At 36.3% G+C, this 18,601-nt stretch overlaps 1 protein-coding gene across 9 annotated transcripts in view; it reads left to right on the top strand.

The window, feature by feature from the left end:
- The window catches only part of LOC101087662 (UDP-glucuronosyltransferase 2A1-like), a 53,107-nt gene that overhangs the window by 21,637 nt on the left and 12,869 nt on the right, over nucleotides 1-18,601 (top strand). For 2 of the 9 annotated variants that reach the window (XM_045056266.1, XM_019829416.3), the window contains 2 exons: nucleotides 10,838-10,986; nucleotides 16,212-16,343. In XM_045056266.1, the coding sequence (XP_044912201.1) occupies nucleotides 10,838-10,986; nucleotides 16,212-16,343 (281 nt within the window). Of the gene's footprint in view, nucleotides 1-686; nucleotides 823-3,891; nucleotides 4,715-8,702; nucleotides 10,421-10,452; nucleotides 10,706-10,837; nucleotides 10,987-16,211; nucleotides 16,344-18,601 lie in introns of those variants that run through there. The other 7 variants (XM_045056268.1, XM_045056270.1, XM_023253070.2 and 4 more) reach the window with 7 other exon arrangements.

Here is an 18,601-nt window from a genome sequence, read left to right as displayed (position 1 = left end):
ACTTTGTTTTCCCATAGAAGTCAGACTATGTAGTGCTTTATAGTCCATAAACTAAGTAGGTGGTGAGACTTGTGTTCTTGAAGAACGAGGTAGGCCCCGTTGGGCGGGGCTCATTGTAACGGCTCCGTTCTCCACTAGATGGCACTGCTAGTCCACGGGGGTGGATTGTTGTGGTGCTCGTAGGTGTGTATGTGCATGCACGGAAGAGGTGAAAATGACGTCACACAGCTACCCAGTCTCTAGTATCGGATCTATGTTCTCCCTGATCAGCAATTGTGCACTTGTCCTCTGTCTTCAGCTTTCATCTGCTCCCTGCTTTTTCACTCTTCGTGACCAGGCCCCACCCAGGCAGTACCTCTCTCCCAAGTTTTGTATCAAATGTGGCTTTTTACCCTGGTCTCTTACTTCTGAAGGACCGTGGCTTTGACCCGTTCTGCCCTTCTGTGGGAGGGTCTCACTGAGCAATGGCCAAAAGCTGGCTGCACCCAGGAACGCTTGTGGGACCCTGCTGCTGCCCGTGCTCCGAGACTGTGGCCAGGTGCCTGCCTGCCCCATAAAAAGTTTGCAAGATAGTGTAGCAGCAGCTTTTCAGGGATTATGGAAAATCACAACACATATCTGGCACCAGGCTTCACCCTTAACGACCTTGTTCCAGCACCAGTGAATGTGGCTGTTTTCTGGGGTCTGCTGCGACTGGTGGCTTCAGTAGTCTCCACCAAATGTCCTTCCAGCAGTGGAACTGATTTTCCCCGTGTGGCCTGAGAACCTCCCGGACCCCACTCTGTTCCTGGCGATTTACCCTTCTCACCAGAACACCGCCAGGTATTGAGCTGTGGAGTTGCAGACTTTGTGCTCCCCTTGTTTACAGTCTTAATGGAATTTAAACCCTCTCCTTTCTCCTTTCTCCTTTTCCCTTTTTAGTTTAGTCCCTGCGGTTGTTTGTAATTTTCCACTTTCTCTCCAGCTGCTTTTGGGGAGGGGTGCTTTTCCCGTATTCCTCCCCCTCCCAAGTCTCCATCCTCTCTCTGCCCGCAAAAGTGGCTCCCTGACCTCCACCGGCTTCTCTGTCCCCCAAGTTCACCTCTTCGTGCCACATACCTGCTGAATTCTGTGGTTCAGGTTGTGCAGATTGTTGTGTTAATCCTCCAATTAGTTTTTTAGGTGTATAGGATGGTTTAGTGTTGGTCTGGCTGTATTTCATGGACGCGAGACACACAAAAAACTTCCATGCTGTTCTGCCATCTTGGCTCCTCCAATATCTCAATAACTTGTATTTGAGTTCACAGATTCTTCTGCTTCATAGAGTATGCTGTTGATGATCTGTATTCATTTTTTTATTTCATTCATTATATTCTTCAGACCCAATATTTCTGTTTGTTTGGTCCTCATATAAGCAAAATATCCTCTTTAATTTTTTTCTAACTTTATCTTTGGCTCATTTTTTTATGATTTCTATCTGTATTGAAACTCCCATTGTGTACATATATTGTTTTTCTGATTTCATTGATTTTTCTGTGTTCTCTTAAGCTTACTCTGCTTCCTTAGAACAATCTAATTTGTAATTTTTGCAGGCAATTCACAGATTTGCATTTCTTTGTGTTCTTTGGTGGTGTCATATTTCCTTGACTTTTCTTGTTCCTTGAAGTCTTGTGTCAGTTTTCACATTAAAGAAGTGATCATTCCCTCCAGGGTTTGCTGACTGGCTCTGGGGGAAAAAAAACACCTTCATCCGTCAGTCCAACTAGCTTTCTCAGTCCTTTTCTATGGATATGTCTGCTCCTTACTTCTTATTCCCTCTTGAGGGGATGTCTTCAGATTGTATGACTTATCCTAACCCACAAAAACAGACCTAGTGTTGAGAGCTTCCCATTCATTTTCCCTAGGGCAGAGCCCTGAAATGTTTAAGTTTGTGTAAACTCTCCCAATCCCACAGATTCAGGCTAGCCTTTTTCACTTGCCCAAAAGCTGTCTACAAAGGCTTAGTCTCACCACAATGGGGTCATGCACCTTGAGCTGTCAAGCTAATAGGAATGAGGTACATGCAGTGTTGGGGACAACTGTGGGCCTAGCTGGGGAAGGGAGGTGTGAAGATGAGATGTCCCCAAAAGCTGGTAGGCAGGCTTCCTGATGGAGTCCATAATTCTTGCTGATACCACTTTAGAAAACAATGGCTAATAATCAAAAAGCTCAAAGATAGCTGATGTGGATGGAGGAATAAAGTAGAATAACATAAGATTAGAATATCAGTCAGGATTCATGGGTCCATTTCAGAGAATACAGATTTTAACATATACGAAAAAGAGAGTTAACATATTTTACCCAAGACTGACATTCTCTGAAATAAACTTTTTGAAAGTCAGGAAAGTTTCTTTGTATAAAGCGGGTTATGAGAGTGTAAAAATGAAAGTAGGGATGTTAGAAAACTATTGCAGTAAATCCAAGTTGGATATGAAAATGGCTAGGTTTAAAGTGATAGTAACAACTGACAGAGAAGAACAGATCAATATATAACTTGGGAGTAGAACTTATAGATACGGTGATCAATGGAATAATTGCTCAATCCTGTTTTTTATTAGATATTCTTATGATATTGGAAATGATAATGTTATTATGATATATTTCTTACTGACTAATTCCTTGTATAAAATCAATTTTTTTAAGAAAAAATTTTTTTATTTTTTTGAGAGGGAGAGAAAGAGAGAGCACAAGTAGGGAAGGGGCAGAGAGAGAGGGAGACACAGAATCGAAAGCAGCCTCAGGCTCTGAGCTGTCAGCACAGGGTCCCATGTGGGGCTCAAATCCATGGGCTGTGAAATCATGACCTGAGCCGAGGTCAGACTCAACCGACTGAGCCACCCAGGCGCCCCTAAAATCAACTTTTTAAGCAAAAGGATTATTGATAAAGTTATTGTCCTAAATATCATTGGACCCATTTCTACATGGGGTGGTGGTTTCCAGGTGTAGGGATCCAAGCAAAAGAAAAAGAAAATAGAATTTTACATTATAAAAAGTTTGTTAGAATAAGAAAGTAAAGAAAATAGAATTGAATGTGCTAGGAGGAAGAATAAGATTATTAAGGTATCTTCTTCATGACTTGCCTTTATTCTGTTTCTTTTCAACATAATATGAATCTGATCTAGAATCAGAACTTTAATTCATATATGAAGTAATAGCAAAAGAAAAAAATATTTTTTTTCTTAAAGATAGATGTGATTTGGCAGAAAGGGCACTGAATTCAGCATGAGAACATTTGGATTTAAATTTTCTCCCTGCCCTAATGCCTCTGGCACATATACTGTGCTTCTGGAAGTAGGTGATAACCTCTTTCCTCTAGAATTCCTAGCAGAGTTGTCCGTAAGAAAAATACTACACAGACCATTCTGTTCTAAGGAACTTAAGATACCAGAGAAAAAGTTACCAAAATACCCAGTCTTAATTGAATATGCTTCACATGGTGATGGATTTTAACATCCTTTAGAATTTATTCTCAATTTGTGTTTAAGCCTTTTTGTTTTCATATCCTCTAAAAGAAGTTTTAAAACTCTCATTCTATTTTCTTCCTAACTCATTTCATTGTTTGTACTGATTAAAAACATTTTTTTAATGTTTGTTTATTTTTGAGGGGGAGGGAGAGAGAGAACACGCGCTCACACGAGTGGAGGAGGGGCAGAGAGAGGGAGACACGGAATCTGAAGTGGGCTCCAGGCTCTGAGGGGTCAGCACAGAGCCTGACGCATAGCTCAAATTCACGAATCACTAGATCATGACCTGAGCCAAAGTTGGATGCCTAACCGACTGAGCCACCCAGGCGCCCCAACTGTATTGATTTTTTTTTTAAAACAAAACAGCTGCATTTGGTAAAACCAACTATGTACTCCAAAGTTCAGCTCAACCTACTATAAATTGATTGAGAAAGTCATGAAAGAGATCTGTGGGATTGTGAACTTCATGAACTTGGTTTAAGCCTCGGTTTAGTTAGAGCAAGAGTTGATCATGAGGACTGTAAAAGGTTTCTGGGTTCTTTTCATGCTGCATCTGTATTTCTTCGACTCTGGAAGGACTGGGAAAATACTTGTGTGGCCCTTGGATTTTAGTCACTGGATTAATTTAAAAGTTATCCTGGATCAACTCCAGCTTCGTGGGCATGAGGTAACTGTCCTGGTACCTTCACCAAGTTATCTGTTTGATCATACCAAGATTCCCTTTAATGTGGAGATCCTTCAACTTCCAGTAACTAAAGAAACTCTCATGGAAGAGCTCAGTGGTATCCTCTATGATGTTTCCTTTGAACTGCCAAAACTTTCATGGTGGAGCATGCAAGGAAAACTGACAGAACTTGTCTACAAGTTTTCTAGGACAGCCAAAAGAATGTGTGAGAGTGCTATCACAAATAAGGAGTTACTCAGCAGGCTACAAGCAACTAAGTTTGATATCTGTTTAGCTGATCCCTTAAGCTTTTGTGGGGAATTGTTGGCTGAGCTCCTCAATATTCCATTTGTATACTCTTTTCGATTTTCTTATGGGAATGTCATTGAGAGACTGTGTGCTCAGCTTCCTATCCCTTCTTCATATGTTCCTGGCATCACATTAGGATTGACAGACCGCATGACTTTTGTACAGAGACTAGAGAATTGGTTACTGTACATAGTGACTGATATTATGTTTTTATATTTTGTATTTCCAGAATGGGATGACTATTACAGCAAGGCTTTAGGTAAGATATATTTGCATGCATTAAAGATTCTTACTTCATAAGAAAAAGGGTGCCTGGGTGGCAGAGTTGGTTAAACATCTGACTCTTGATTGTGACTCAGGTCATGATCTTGTGATCATGAGATCAAGCCCAAGGCCTGCTTGGGATTCTCTCTCTCTCTCCTCACTCTTTGCTTCTCCCCCCACTCATGCACTCACACCTGTGTGCTTTCTCTCTCAAAATAAACACTTAAAAAATAAAATAAAATGTAAATATTTACCTGACGATATAAAATCTTAAAAAAGGTATTTTAAAAATTTTTTTGTATGTGTTTTATTTATTTTTGATAGAGTGCAAGTAGCAGAAGGACAGAGAGAGAGGGTTAGAATCTAAAGACAGGCTCCAGGCTCTGAGCTAGTTGTCAGCACAGAGCTTGATGCAGGGATTGAACCCACAAACTGTGAGATCATGATCTGAGACCAAGTCAGACATTTAACTGATTGAGCCACTCAGGCGTCCCTTAAAAAAAATATTTTTAAGTGAGGACCCAAGCATTTTCAGTAAAAAACAAAAAAAAATTTTTTTTGGTTTTGGATGATTGATTTTTTACAAATTATCACAGGAAGAATATTCTCTATGTATACACATAAATCCTGGTTGCTGCTACTAATGTTTTTGCAATATCTAGAAAACTGTGTGCTGAATTTGACATAATTCTGGACTATTCCTCTCGTTTAGTTTTGCTTTTATACAGTCTGGTTTGTTTTTTTTGTTTTTTGTTTTTTTTTTTTTTTTCCGGATCGACTTGCTTTTTCTCAGGCTTTCTGTTTGCATCCAATTGAGGTTTTATTGCTGGTTGCAGGGTTTAGCATGTGATGAGCACAAAACTAGAAAATAAATAAATATGTATTGGTTTCATATGCAGTTCTCTCCCAATGGCAAAATGTGATTTTTTTTCCCTAAAAGACCATGTTTCCAGATTTTTAAATCTCACTGTTTTGTTTTTTTTGTTCTATTCAAAATTGCATTAGAGGTCAAATTGTGAGCTTTGACCCTGAGCACACTGTTTCTCTCTTATTTCAGCAATTCCTTTTACCTCTTTATATTCTACATTCCCATACTATAGATTAGTTCAATGGGAAGTTCCATTATAATTCTTTTTCCAGGGGCGCCTAGGTGGCTCAGTTGGTTAAGGTGTCCCAACTTCAGCTCAGGTCATGATACCACAACCTGTGGGTTCAAGCCCTTCATTGGGCTTTGTGCTGACAGCTCAGAGGCTGGAGCCTGCTTTGGGTTCTGTCTCTGTCTCTCTCTGTCCCTCCCCCCTCCCTCTCTAATAAATAAACATTAAAAATAATAATTCTTTTTTCCAAAAGGTTAGGAAGTTTTTGCTGTTACGGCTTGTCTTGTTTTACATTACAAAAAGCTATATAAATAGGGGCGCCTGAGTGGCTCAGTCAGTTGAGCGAGCACCGACTTTGGCTCAGGTCATGATCTCGCAGTTTGTGGGTTTGAGCCCCGTGTTGGGCTCTGTCCTGACAGCTAGGAGCCTGGAGCCTGCTTCGGATTCTGTGTGGAGCCTGCTTCGGATTCTGTGTCTCCCTCTGCCTCTGCCCCTTCCCAACTTGTGCGCTCATTCTCTCTCTCTCTCAAAAATAAACATAAAAAAAAAAAAGCTATAAGAATAGAAAGTATCTTCATTATTATTTTATGCTTGCCTAGTCTTCCAATTTACAAGTCTGCATATTTTGGACATCTTACATTCTTGTCTTTCTCTTTAAAGTATATTTTAAAAGCAAAATCACTCTTCTCAACAACTTGGTCCCTGGGCATTACTACTGGCATCTTAACAATAACAAAATAATCACTTACGCTCCCTATGACGTTTTTCTATGTAACCCTAAAGATTTAGAATATTAATACCTTAAGTGTAAATTTTAACATGGCCAAATAGCTTATCAACTATTACCGTTGAATCACACTTCCTTGTGATGGGAGACATTTTCACATTATACATATTAGTTTCACTTTGCTTTTAGGTTTCTCTCTATTCATTCTTCTCAATGCCAGAACAAAATAATGTCAGGAAAAAAACTCCCACATAAGATTCTTCAGTTATATCTCTGGAGCTTAAGAGTATAAATTCCTACTATGTTTGTTTATTATAAAATGTTTGTAGATAGCCTTCTGCATCTTTCCTCTCAAATGAACTTTACAGAAAGTTTATGAAGCATTCTATGTGTTTACTGAGTTAAGTTTACACTGAATTCAGAGATCAATCAGGGGAAAACTGACCTCTTGAACATCTAAGGTTTTTCAAAACAAATTTTTATTCAGATCTTTTTTATAACAATCAGTAATATTTTACCATTCTTTGCTAAAACTCTTATTTCTAGCATTATTTTTATAGTCTAGTTACCATTAATATCTCTTTTTTATAGTTATAAAGATAAAGGAGATCCGTTGGTGCTTTTGTATTTCACTCTTGAATTCAGCAACCTAAATATAATCCCTTAGCAACTCTACTAGTATTTAAGTTAGATTTAGATTAGACTGACAATTCATAAAAAGTCAGTAAGTAATGACAGTCATTTTTTTTCTTTCAGAAGTTGATCTCACTTTTTAGTTTGTTTTGGAGGGTTGTTTTTTGTTTTTGTGTGATTTTGTGAGTGTGTGAGTGTGTGTGTATGTGTGTGTGCTGCGTATTCCATTGACTGACTGCTTCAATAAGATCATGAGTAATAGGTGATAACCAAAACTCTTTTCTTGTTATGAATGTTTGCACTTTTACTGAGATACAGTTTAGGTATAACATTTTATAAGATACTCATCGCAATGATTTGAGAGATGTATTACTGTGAAATGATTACCATAATAAGTTTGCACCCATTACCTCACATACTTATAATTGTTTTCCTTATGGTGAGAACTTTTAAGATCTACTCTCTTAGAAACTTGCAAATAAACAAAATAGTATTCTTAGCTATAATGATTATGTTGTACACTATATTCCCCAGTATTTATTATCTTATAACTGGAAATGGACATCTTTTGACAACCTTCGTCCCATTCGTCCACTCTACACTCTGCCTCTGGCAACCACGAATCGGATCTCTCTTATCATGAGTTTGATTTTTCTAGATTCTGCATATAATCGATATCAAACAGCATTGCCTTTGCTGATGAAGTATGCTGCCCAAGATATGCCAGTGATTAGTTCAGGACAATATAAGATCTAACACATAGCACTGTGACTTTTTCTGGGCCTTCTGTGGATGGAAGCAGGTGCTTATTTCTTCTAGATTTGGCCCTAAAAACATGTGGACAGAATCTGCTATGCCCATCACTTACCCATGGTCAGGGGCCAAACAGCAAAAGGCAAAACTGAGCAAAGGTAACAGCATCTCATCTTGGAGACATTTTCTGAGTCATGAATAAAGCGGTGAGTGATCTGTTGCTGGATCTAAGTTGTCTGTTTATTTCTGGTTCCAGAAACTTAACATGAAGTTTTGGAACCTCTTTTATAGTGAACCATCATTGATGGAACATGACTTTGTCTCTGATTCTTAGCTCTTGGCACCCTAGAATATTCTTTTTGGGAATATATCAATAATCTGAGAAAGAAAAATGTGAAGGCTTGATAGGTAGATGGAAAACATTTCTTTGACTCAGAAGTTTAAAAATTCTATTACTTCAGTAGAATAAAGTTATTTTTTATTTAGGGTTATTCAGAATTTAGGATCTTCATTATGTAATGTATTCCAAGTATTTTTTGAATTATTTTTGAAAAAATACAACCCATAATTCTTATACAATCATTAAATGAATCATAAATATATATGTGTATATGTATGCATATATATACATACACACACACACATATATATATATATATATATACATATATATATATACATATATTCAATCATTGAGGAGGAAACCAGTTAAGAATGCAAGTGTGGTTCAAATATATTTTGAGGAGCTACTTGTAAACAACTGGGGGGAAAAAGTAATGTTAGGGTAATACTACTAAAGTTAGACACAAAACTGCTTAATGTCATATAGAGCAATAAAATCATAATTTGGGGGATGATATTTTCTACCAGACAGAAATATGCAAGCTAACATTTAACCTAACTATATGTGGACTCAAAAGTAAATAGGGAATCAGTAATAAAAAAGTAAAATATAGGCACATTCTTCTAAAGAATTAAATAATTCTTCCATCATTTATTGTTTAACAGTGTCTCAGTATGACATCAAAAAGGCATGCTGTGGTTTCTTTTGACTTCCAAATTTGAGACAATGGCTTCTAAAAATCTCTTTATCCAAATCAATAATTTTTACTTCCCTTGTACTATATTGACTTCATTTCAATAAATTGCATTAAGTGTCCTAAATTAATATCTCAGGAATGGAGATTCAACAGCAAAAAGATATTTTCTTGTTATGAAGAAGTGAATCAACCATTATGACCCAGCAGTTCTACTCTTAGCTGTGTATCCACAATAAATAAAAACATATGCCCACACAAACATATACATGAATGCTCATAGCAGCATTATTCATAGTAGCCCAAAATGAAAACAACCTAAATGATCATCAACTGATAAATGGATAAAGAAAATGAAGCATATCCATATGAAGAAATCTTATTAAGCGATAAAAAGTAATGAAGAACTGATACAGACTACAACATGGGTGAACCTTGAAAACATTATGCTAAGTGAAAAATGGGAGCACAAAAGACCATTTGTAATTTATTTATGTGAAATGAGTGAGATTATTCTGGAACAGACCAATACAGACTGAAAGTAGAGTAGTGGTTGTCAGAGGCTGCGAAGAAGGGGAAACAGAATGACTGCCAATGGATACAGGGTTTTTTAGAGGGGGTAATGAAAATATTCTAAAATTAAATAATGGTGATGGCTGCATAACTTTATGAATATACTAAAGACTACCGAACTGTGTATTTTAGAAGGAAGTATTGTATGGCATATAAATTACAAAACTGTTATAAAAAAGGTGGGGCGAGTGAAGCATTACACAAAGAGAAGAAGATTACATCCGTGGCTGACACCAGGAAGTCACTAAAATGGAGTATGTACTGAGTATGAAGTTGGATTTTCAATACCATTGCCATTACCAGAATCAAACCCATAAATTACTGAGATTTGTTTGTGATTGCTTATACAGATAGATTGTCCTGGTCAATTCAAAATCCCTCATATTTTCTGATCAAAATTTTAGCATATTTAGAATTATCAAGGAGAATATTTAAAAGGCCTTATGGTGGAAAACTATATAGTTACAATTTCTTCGTATCAGCAATACTGAATATATATTTCAAAAGGACACAAAAACCTCTGGGTAAGTTTCCCTATACCATAGTAATTGACTAGAATTCAGAAATAAAGTTCTGGCTCCTAAATAAGGAAAATCATTTAATTCAGCCACTAATTTGAGTTTTTATTCTGTTAATGTTCAATTGGTTGCCACATCAGTTGAAAGGTACTCCTTTGTTGCTGTCAGTCAACTAAATATGTCAGAATAGCTAATATTTTGCCACCAAAGAGGACAAACTCTTGTGAAACAGGAACTTTAATTTTGCATAGCAAAGGAGATAAGACTTTTCAAAAATGTATTAAAAGATTTCTATTCCTGGCTGGGTGTGGTTAGGTGTTTACAGCACACTCGAAAACACGAGAAGACAGATGAATTTCAAAGGTCAGTTTTTAAAGAAATCAAAAGGCTTTTGGAGCAACAAGAATGAGATAAATTGCAATTCCAGAAGAGTCAGAGACCCTACTACAATGAGCCAAGGATCACTGCTTGTTTCTTATCCTTTGCTGAGAGTACTTGCCAATTCTGAGCATGAAGTAGGGCTCAGGCTTAGCTGAAGAGACAGACTCCGTTGGCAGGAGAAAGCAGCAGGCTTTTGGTCTTGTTCTAGACTTAAATCCTTGCTTGGTTATTCAAAATCTCACTATTATGTGCCTTCAGGGGGAAAAGGTGAATTGATTTTGTGTGGTTTGCATGGGCCCAATATTGGTTCTTTAAAGATTTTTCTTAGAAAATTAGATGGTCAAACATTTCCTATTTAATATACCAGTTTGTTTTCCATTATCCTTCGTTTTTATTCAGGAAAACCTGCCACATTATGTGAGATTATGGGGAAAGCTGAAATGTGGTTGATTCGAACTTACTGGGATATTGAATTTCCTTACCCTTATTTACCTAACATTGAATTTGTTGGAGGACTGCACTGCAAGCCTGCAAAGCCCCTGCCGAAGGTAAATAAGTGTGCTTAGTTTTGATTGTTTAACTTTTTATCTCCTGGAATTATTTCTAGTTTATTATTTATAATGTTTAATCCCTAAGCTGAAAACATAGACACAGCAATTAATGGACATTATTTTCTTAGACTATTATACTACCATAGGTATCTTATAACATTATCATGGCAACCACTAGTGATGTTGTTCATCAGCTATGCCACATATTTGCTAAGGATGAGATTCCTAGCCCCTGAGTGTAGTGGAACCATGGAGTACTCTGCACAATGAGACTGAGCTAAAGTGGTATGTATCCCTTCTAGGCCCACTATTTAATTGTCAGATCTGGTTACTACAGAGTTCTCTTTTCCTTTGTTATGTCAAAGGGCTACAGATAGTAGCTACAGGTAGTGTTCTAGATAATATATCAACCTGAGTTCCCGATTAAAGAATGGATAAACCAGCTGCAGCTCAATAGGTAAGGATTCAACATAAGAAAAAAATAAATTGTTGTCTTAGGCCACTGAGATTTAGTAGCTGCATGTATTTAGCATAACCTAGTCTTAGAAATGGATAATAGTGGGGAAATTATAATACTCTGAGAATATTTCAAATAGAGATATAATGGCCCATCCAAAAAACCTGGCAAAAGTTTAACAATGATGAACTGTTTGGTTTTAACAAAGAAGAGAAATTAGACTGAAAAGGTTATCAGGAGATAGTTTATTAAAAAAACAAAAAAAACAAAAAAACAACAAATGGGCAATACTAAGTATTCTTCAAATTTAAGATCAATGAAAGATCAATGTATAATTTTTAAACAGCAAGGTGATACAGCTTACCTTTTCATAAACATTGACTATTGAATTGTTTGGAATGAAGCAAGATTTAACACAGGGAAATGAGCTGAGATACAGTTGCAATAATTCCTGCAAGAGATTATAGAGATCCAAACTATAATATGATAGTAATTTTTGAGTAGAAGTAGAGAGATTTAAGAAGTACTTACAAAAAAAAAATCATTATCATTTGGTGATTGGCTGGAGGTGGGGATTAAGGGAGAGAGTTCGAGAATGAATCCTTGGCTTGTTGTTTCTTTGTATACGTCTTTGTTGGTTTCTTACAGGCAATTTAGCAGAGAATAGTGGCATTTACTAAAGTGAAGAATTAAAGGGGAGCCGCTGTGAGGGAAAATAATGTGTTCATATTTGGGCATGCTAAGTTTGAGGTACCAATGCGATGTTAAGTAAGCAGCTGTTGAATACAGTGTCTTAATCTCAGGGGATAGGCAGTATTTGTGTTTTTCTTCTTTTAATTTTAATACACTGTTTTTAGAGCCATTTACACTCACAGCAAAATTTAGCAGCAAATATAGAGAATCCCCACCCTTTCCTGCCTCTTTCCTACACACAGCTTCTTCCACCATAAATATCCCACACTAGTGGGGCACAGTTGTTACAATCAATATCAACCAATTTCCATAACTTAAAGTTAACCCTTTATGTTATATATATTATAGGTTTTGATACATGTATAATGTCATGTATCGGCCCTTATAGTATCATAGGGAACAGTTTCACTGCCCTAAAAATCTCCTATTCTCCACTTATTCATCTATCCCTATCCCTAAATCCCTGGGATCACCACTTTTTTACTGCCTCCATGGTTTTGCCTTTTAAATAAGCAATGGTCTTAAATTAGGGATGTCAAGGGATAAAAAAACCATGATTTCATATTGGGTGCTTATCGTGAACATTAAGTTACCCAGAGTAAAAACAGAAGTTGGGGTGGAGCATAAGACTATGAACTAGATGCCTCTGTGAACGGGGGCTGTTCCTAAAAGATTGACAGTTGGCATTAGGAATCATGGGTTATTGATATTGATATGTTTTTATGATTAAAAACATAAAGATGAAGATACTTTTTTAAGGCATAGGAAAGGAAACCGTTGGAAATAGAAGAGGAGAAGGAGTCAGGAAGAGGAGTCAGAAGAGAGGAGAACACAGATCAAGTGTCTATCTGGACCCTGACTGATATAAGTATGGTAGAATGAATGGAGTATACTTAAAGGATTATAGGGCAAAATCCAGTTTTCAGTAAGACCAGAAAGTATATGGAATACTCATCGAAGAGACTGAGAATATTTGGGAATTTTTAAACCATGTAACAGGAAGTTTTACTTTATTTTATTATATAAATTAATATTTTGACAACTTAAATAATATTGGAAATCCATTCTATATTATTCTAAACTATTGCTTTTGCTCAGAAAGTAATCACTTAGGGGCATCTGGGTGGCTCAGCCTATTAAGCTCCAACTATTGATTTTATCTCAGGTCATGATCTCACAGTTTATGATATCAAGGTCCATTTTGGGCTCTGTGCTGACCTTATGGAATCTGCTTGGGATTTTCTTTCTTCCTTTCTCTCCGTCCCTCCCCTACTTGCTCTCTCAAAATAAACGAACATTAAAAAATAAGTAATCACTTAAATATTCTGAGCCTTCTTTATGTTATTTCATAGTTTTTGATAAAATATCCATGCACTGTATAGATTCAATTCTAAAGACAAAGAAAAAACTGTCAGGATAGTGTAAGATTTACTTATAGGCGTATTTGCTATATCTTAATAATTCAGTACTATTCAGAACCCTCCTATTGCCTTATTACTGATACCATAACATACCATATGTGTTTACATAATCTATGTTTGTGTGTATTTACATAATTATTTATTTCACCAGTAATATATGTTTCTCCAATGCAATCTTATTTCCCCTATCGCTTCACACCAGAGCATAGTAGGACCCCAGGGACACTACAAAAGTGTACAAACACTAACTCAAAAACAGCACACAAATGTGGTTATTATTTGTGGAAAGAATCAAGTTTTATCAGATTTTGTCATCATGTTTCTTTCCGTTAGACCCTCAAACCTCATGATTACTTCACTTTTCATCCTCATTATGGGTTACTTTGTACATTTACATTGACTCTTCTATTTGTAGGTAACATACATTTAGTGTCCTTAATCTGCTTTTTATAATTAGGGATATTACTGAAAATCCTGCAATATTCTAATACCAAAACTAAACACCTGAATTATTCAGGGAATGAAATTTTGTGAAAATGCCTGCATATTAAAGAATTAACAAATAGGTGGATTCTGAGTAAAACAAATTGCTCTCCATCATGTGGGTGATCCAGTCAGTTAAAGGCTTGAACAGGCTTATTTAGATTTTAAATTATTATTACAATATCATATAAATATATGTAGGAGATAAATATTCACTTCCCTTTTTTGTCTCAATAATTTATATATTATTACACCACTCCTAATAATCTACTCAGTGTGATTTTTTTTCTCACTGATTGTCTCACTAACTTCTGACATCACTCTTATCCCATGGAAGGCTTTCATATACTCAGTTCTTTTTCTGGTCTTACTACTTTTGTTCTACTGTTCACATCATCTAGTGGGAGATCAGAGCAATCATTTTACATATTTCATGTTACATATTACATATTGTTATCTGAGGCACTCCCAAGTATTTCCTTTTATTTTCCAAAGTTCATTAATTATTTATGAAAGATATTCTTCTACATACATTATAGAATATTTGCCGATTTCTCAAGAAGATTTTGTTGTAATTGAAAATTAAAGAGACTGTTGGGTTTACATATTAAGTCAATCCATCTATTATCACAGTGTGATAGTTAATTTCATGTGTCAGCTTGCCTGGGCCAAATACTTAAATATTTTGTCAACTATTATTCTGGGTGTTTCTGCAAGGTAATTTTTGGATAAAATTAACATTTAAATAGGTGGATTTTGAGTAAAGCAAATTGCTCTCCATTATGTTGGTGAACCTCTGAAGGCTTGAATGAAACAAAAGTCTGACCATTCTGAAGCAAAAGAGAATTCTGACAGCAGACAGCCTTCAGACCTGAAAGACAGTATTGGCTTTTCTCTGAGTCTCCAGACTGATAGCCTATCCTGCAGATTTTGGACCTGTCGGCCTCCATAATCATGTGATCCAATTCCTTAAAATGAATCTCTTTCCTGTCTTCCCCTTTCAATCATCATACATTTTTTTTTCTTGTCTTACTTGATTGGCTTAGTTTATTTAGTACTTGAAAATGGGATAAAAAGATTGCTTTTGACTTCAACATGATTAAATATGCTAGGGGCGCCTGGGTGGCGCAGTCAGCTAAGCGTCCGACTTCAGCCAGGTCACGATCTCGCGGTCCGTGGGTTCGAGCCCCGCGTCAGGCTCTGGGCTGATGGCTCAGAGCCTGGAGCCTGTTTCTGATTCTGTGTCTCCCTCTCTCTCTGCCCCTCCCCCGTTCATGCTCTGTCTCTCTCTGTCCCAAAAATAAATAAACGTTGAAAAAAAAAATTTAATAAAAAGAATATGCCATTTTTATCTTTAATGCAAAGCCATATATTTCCGTAATATTATTGTCACTTATAGGTATTATATTATAGGTATTTCTGTGTTACTTATCTGATAAGTTGCATGGCTACCTGATTTCTAAATGTGGTACTGGAAGCTTATATAAAGTACAAATGTAACCAAAAGAAAATTTAAATTTAGAAACAGAAAAAAAGTAAGTATGCCATTAGCATATCATTATTCTGGCTGTGAATGAAAATAAAGGTTCATGTTAATCTTCTTAGCATCCAAGGCTAAATATAAAGTGAAGTACCAGAAGAATTTAACTTAAAGCAGTAATCAAATGCCACATTTGGGGCATTATGGAGAGGATGTTAGAGGCAGTAGAGAGTACTAAGTATGGTCACTGGCTGTACAGTCAACAAGCTTCACTTAGAAATTTGGTTCTGCCGGCTACTGCTGTGTAGCGTTGGACAAATTACTTAACCTCTCTGAAACAGCTCTCCCATGTGGAAATGTATACGTATCTCTTAAGTTCACCATATATCTAAGTTAAATAATGCATCCAAAGACCTCAGCACATGGCAGGAGATAACACATAGTCAATAATTTGTAAACACAGGCACACACAAACATACCTCAAAAGTGTTTAGAACACATTGGAAGGGAACCTCCAAAGTAAATTATTTTTATTTGCCTTATAACCAGTGATCATATTTCATACTCCAAAATGGTTAACATGGAAAGACAGAACTGTTCAGTAATTCAAACAGTGCTAAAGTTATATGGCTTTCTTGTTCTTGTAAGCTCTAAATTTTCATTATTACAAAGACTGTTTTCTTTACAGGAGTTAGAAGAGTTTGTCCAAAGCTCTGGAAAGGATGGAGTTGTGGTATTTACTCTGGGTTCAATGATCAAAAACCTCACAGAAGAAAAGTCTAATCTAATTGCATCAGCCCTTGCCCAGATTCCACAGAAGGTCGGATAATCTTATCTTTTTTTGAGGGGCAGCCATTTTAAAATCCATGAAGTTCTCCTTAAAAATCTACTTAACAAATGTTAAGAAAAGCTATTAATATTGTTAATATCAATTTAACTGAACTTTGAGGAAAAAGCATTAAATGCTAGAGAGGGCCACTAAAAACATTTGATTATTATCTTGCTTTAAACTTGGCATTACTATCAGGAACACATATTGTAGTATTTTTATTTTTACTAATAGGATAAAATAAATCATTCACTAATCTGAAGCAATCTGTTGGCTCTATGTCTAGGATTTAAGGCTTCTATGTAATCTAATCTTATTTTGTTGTTCTTGTTTATTTTTAAGTCTGAGGCACACATGCCAGTTATAATGAATATGATAGTAAAGGAAAAGATATTTTAAAAATATGAACTTAATTCATAATTGGGACATAATTGGGACTATATATAATTGGGACTTTTAATTGATGGTTTTGAACCAGATCCTGGTTTAGCCTGGAACTGACAGCTTAGCTTCCTAGAATACTCCTAAATAAGGATTCTCTTAAACAGTTAAAAATTTTAGTAATACAGTAAAAAATTTGTGCAGTTCACTCTGTGATGTTCCTAGCAAAATCTGATTTTTAAGTTAATAACATTCTAGTTTATAACTTAATAATGTTCTTAAACTACCAGGGATATTTTTTTGTTTTCTAGCTTTAGTCAAAATAGACAATTACATGTATTTTTAAGTTCCAAACAATCATGACAGTGCTTAAATTCATAACTAAATTCCTTTGGAAAATTGTTTGTGGAAGCAGTACCCATTTAAATATTTAATTTTTAAAAATCTTCATAAAAGTATTAAATTTTTAATTGTATTGAAATATGTTTAGAGGTGACATCAAGGTAAAGTAGGAAGCACCAAGGAAGCACCTAAACAGCAATTATACTAGCAAAAACTCTGAAGTAACTGTATTAGAACTCTACAGTCTATCTGAGCACTTGCAATTTGCGGAGAAATATTGGCTGATCAATTGTAATTAATTTTGGTCAATTGTAGTTAATTTTGGCATTGCAGGAGCTTCAGATCCTGTATCACCCAGCCTCATGGCAGCTAACCTGCCTGTATTACTGTGTGATTTGGTGGAGCCAAGATGGACAAAAAGGATCTTATCCTCTAAATATTATGATTCTGCATTCTGATTGCTAACTACTGCCTTCCATCCACTGATATGTAGAAACAAAAGTTGGTCATAATTATTTCAACACCCATTAGTTGAAGCAGCACTGTTGTTTTTTTTTTCTTTTTTTCTTTTTCCCTCTTTTCTCTGCCTGTGAGCCAGACATTAAGGAATGAGGCCATTCAAAACAACCTGACATACAGTGGAATTTAGAAAGCAATATCTATGTCAAGGGAAAGATACAGGTTCAAAAAAAAAGCTTTAGATATAGAAGATCTAAAGCATTCACCTCAGTCTGATTCCTAGCAAAGAGACACTTTTCAATAATGAAAATAAACAAATAAGCCTCAAACCCTAAGGAAAGAGAGAATCCTATTTCCAGGGGCACTGGGTGGTTCAGTTGGTTGAGCGTCCCACTCTTGATTTCAGGTCAGGTCGTGTTCCAAGGTCATGGAATCAAGCCCTGCATTGTGCTCCATGCTGAACATGGGGCCTGTTTAATATTCTCTCTCTCTCTCTCTCTCTCTCTCTCTCTCTCTCTCTCTCTCTCTCTTTTCCTCTCCCTCTCCCTCTCCCTCTCTCCCCCTCTGCCCAATACCCTGCCTGTATGCTCTTGCTCTAAAATTAAAAAAAATGCCTAAAAAAATCTGATTTCCAGAGTTATTATATTGATTACAAAAATCGTTTGTCCAGTTCTCAACAACAAAAAAAGTGACAAGGCATACAAAGGTATGTAAAACTATGGCCTATCAAAAGGACTAAGATATATTGAGAGAAACCGTTCCTTTTTTTTAAGTTTATTTACTTATTTTGAGAGAGAGAGAGAGAGAGAGAGAGAGAGGGAATCCTAAGCAGTCTCCATACCAGCAGTGTGGAGCCCAACACAGAGCTCAAACCTATGAACCGTGAGATCATGACCTGAGCCCAATCAGATGTTTAACCAACTGAGCCACTCAGGCACCCTGAGAGAAACCATTCCTGAAGAAGCCTAGCTGTTGGAAGTACTAGATAAAGAAAACAATTGCCCTAAAGATGCTCAAATAGTTAAAGGAAGACCCTGATAAAGAGAAGAAAATGATGTAGGAACAAA

Source organism: Felis catus, chromosome B1 (assembly GCF_018350175.1).
Source record: "Felis catus isolate Fca126 chromosome B1, F.catus_Fca126_mat1.0, whole genome shotgun sequence".
Taxonomy (NCBI): domain Eukaryota; kingdom Metazoa; phylum Chordata; class Mammalia; order Carnivora; family Felidae; genus Felis; species Felis catus.
Note: the sequence above shows the minus strand (reverse complement) of the source record. Positions and strands in the feature narration are given on the sequence as shown.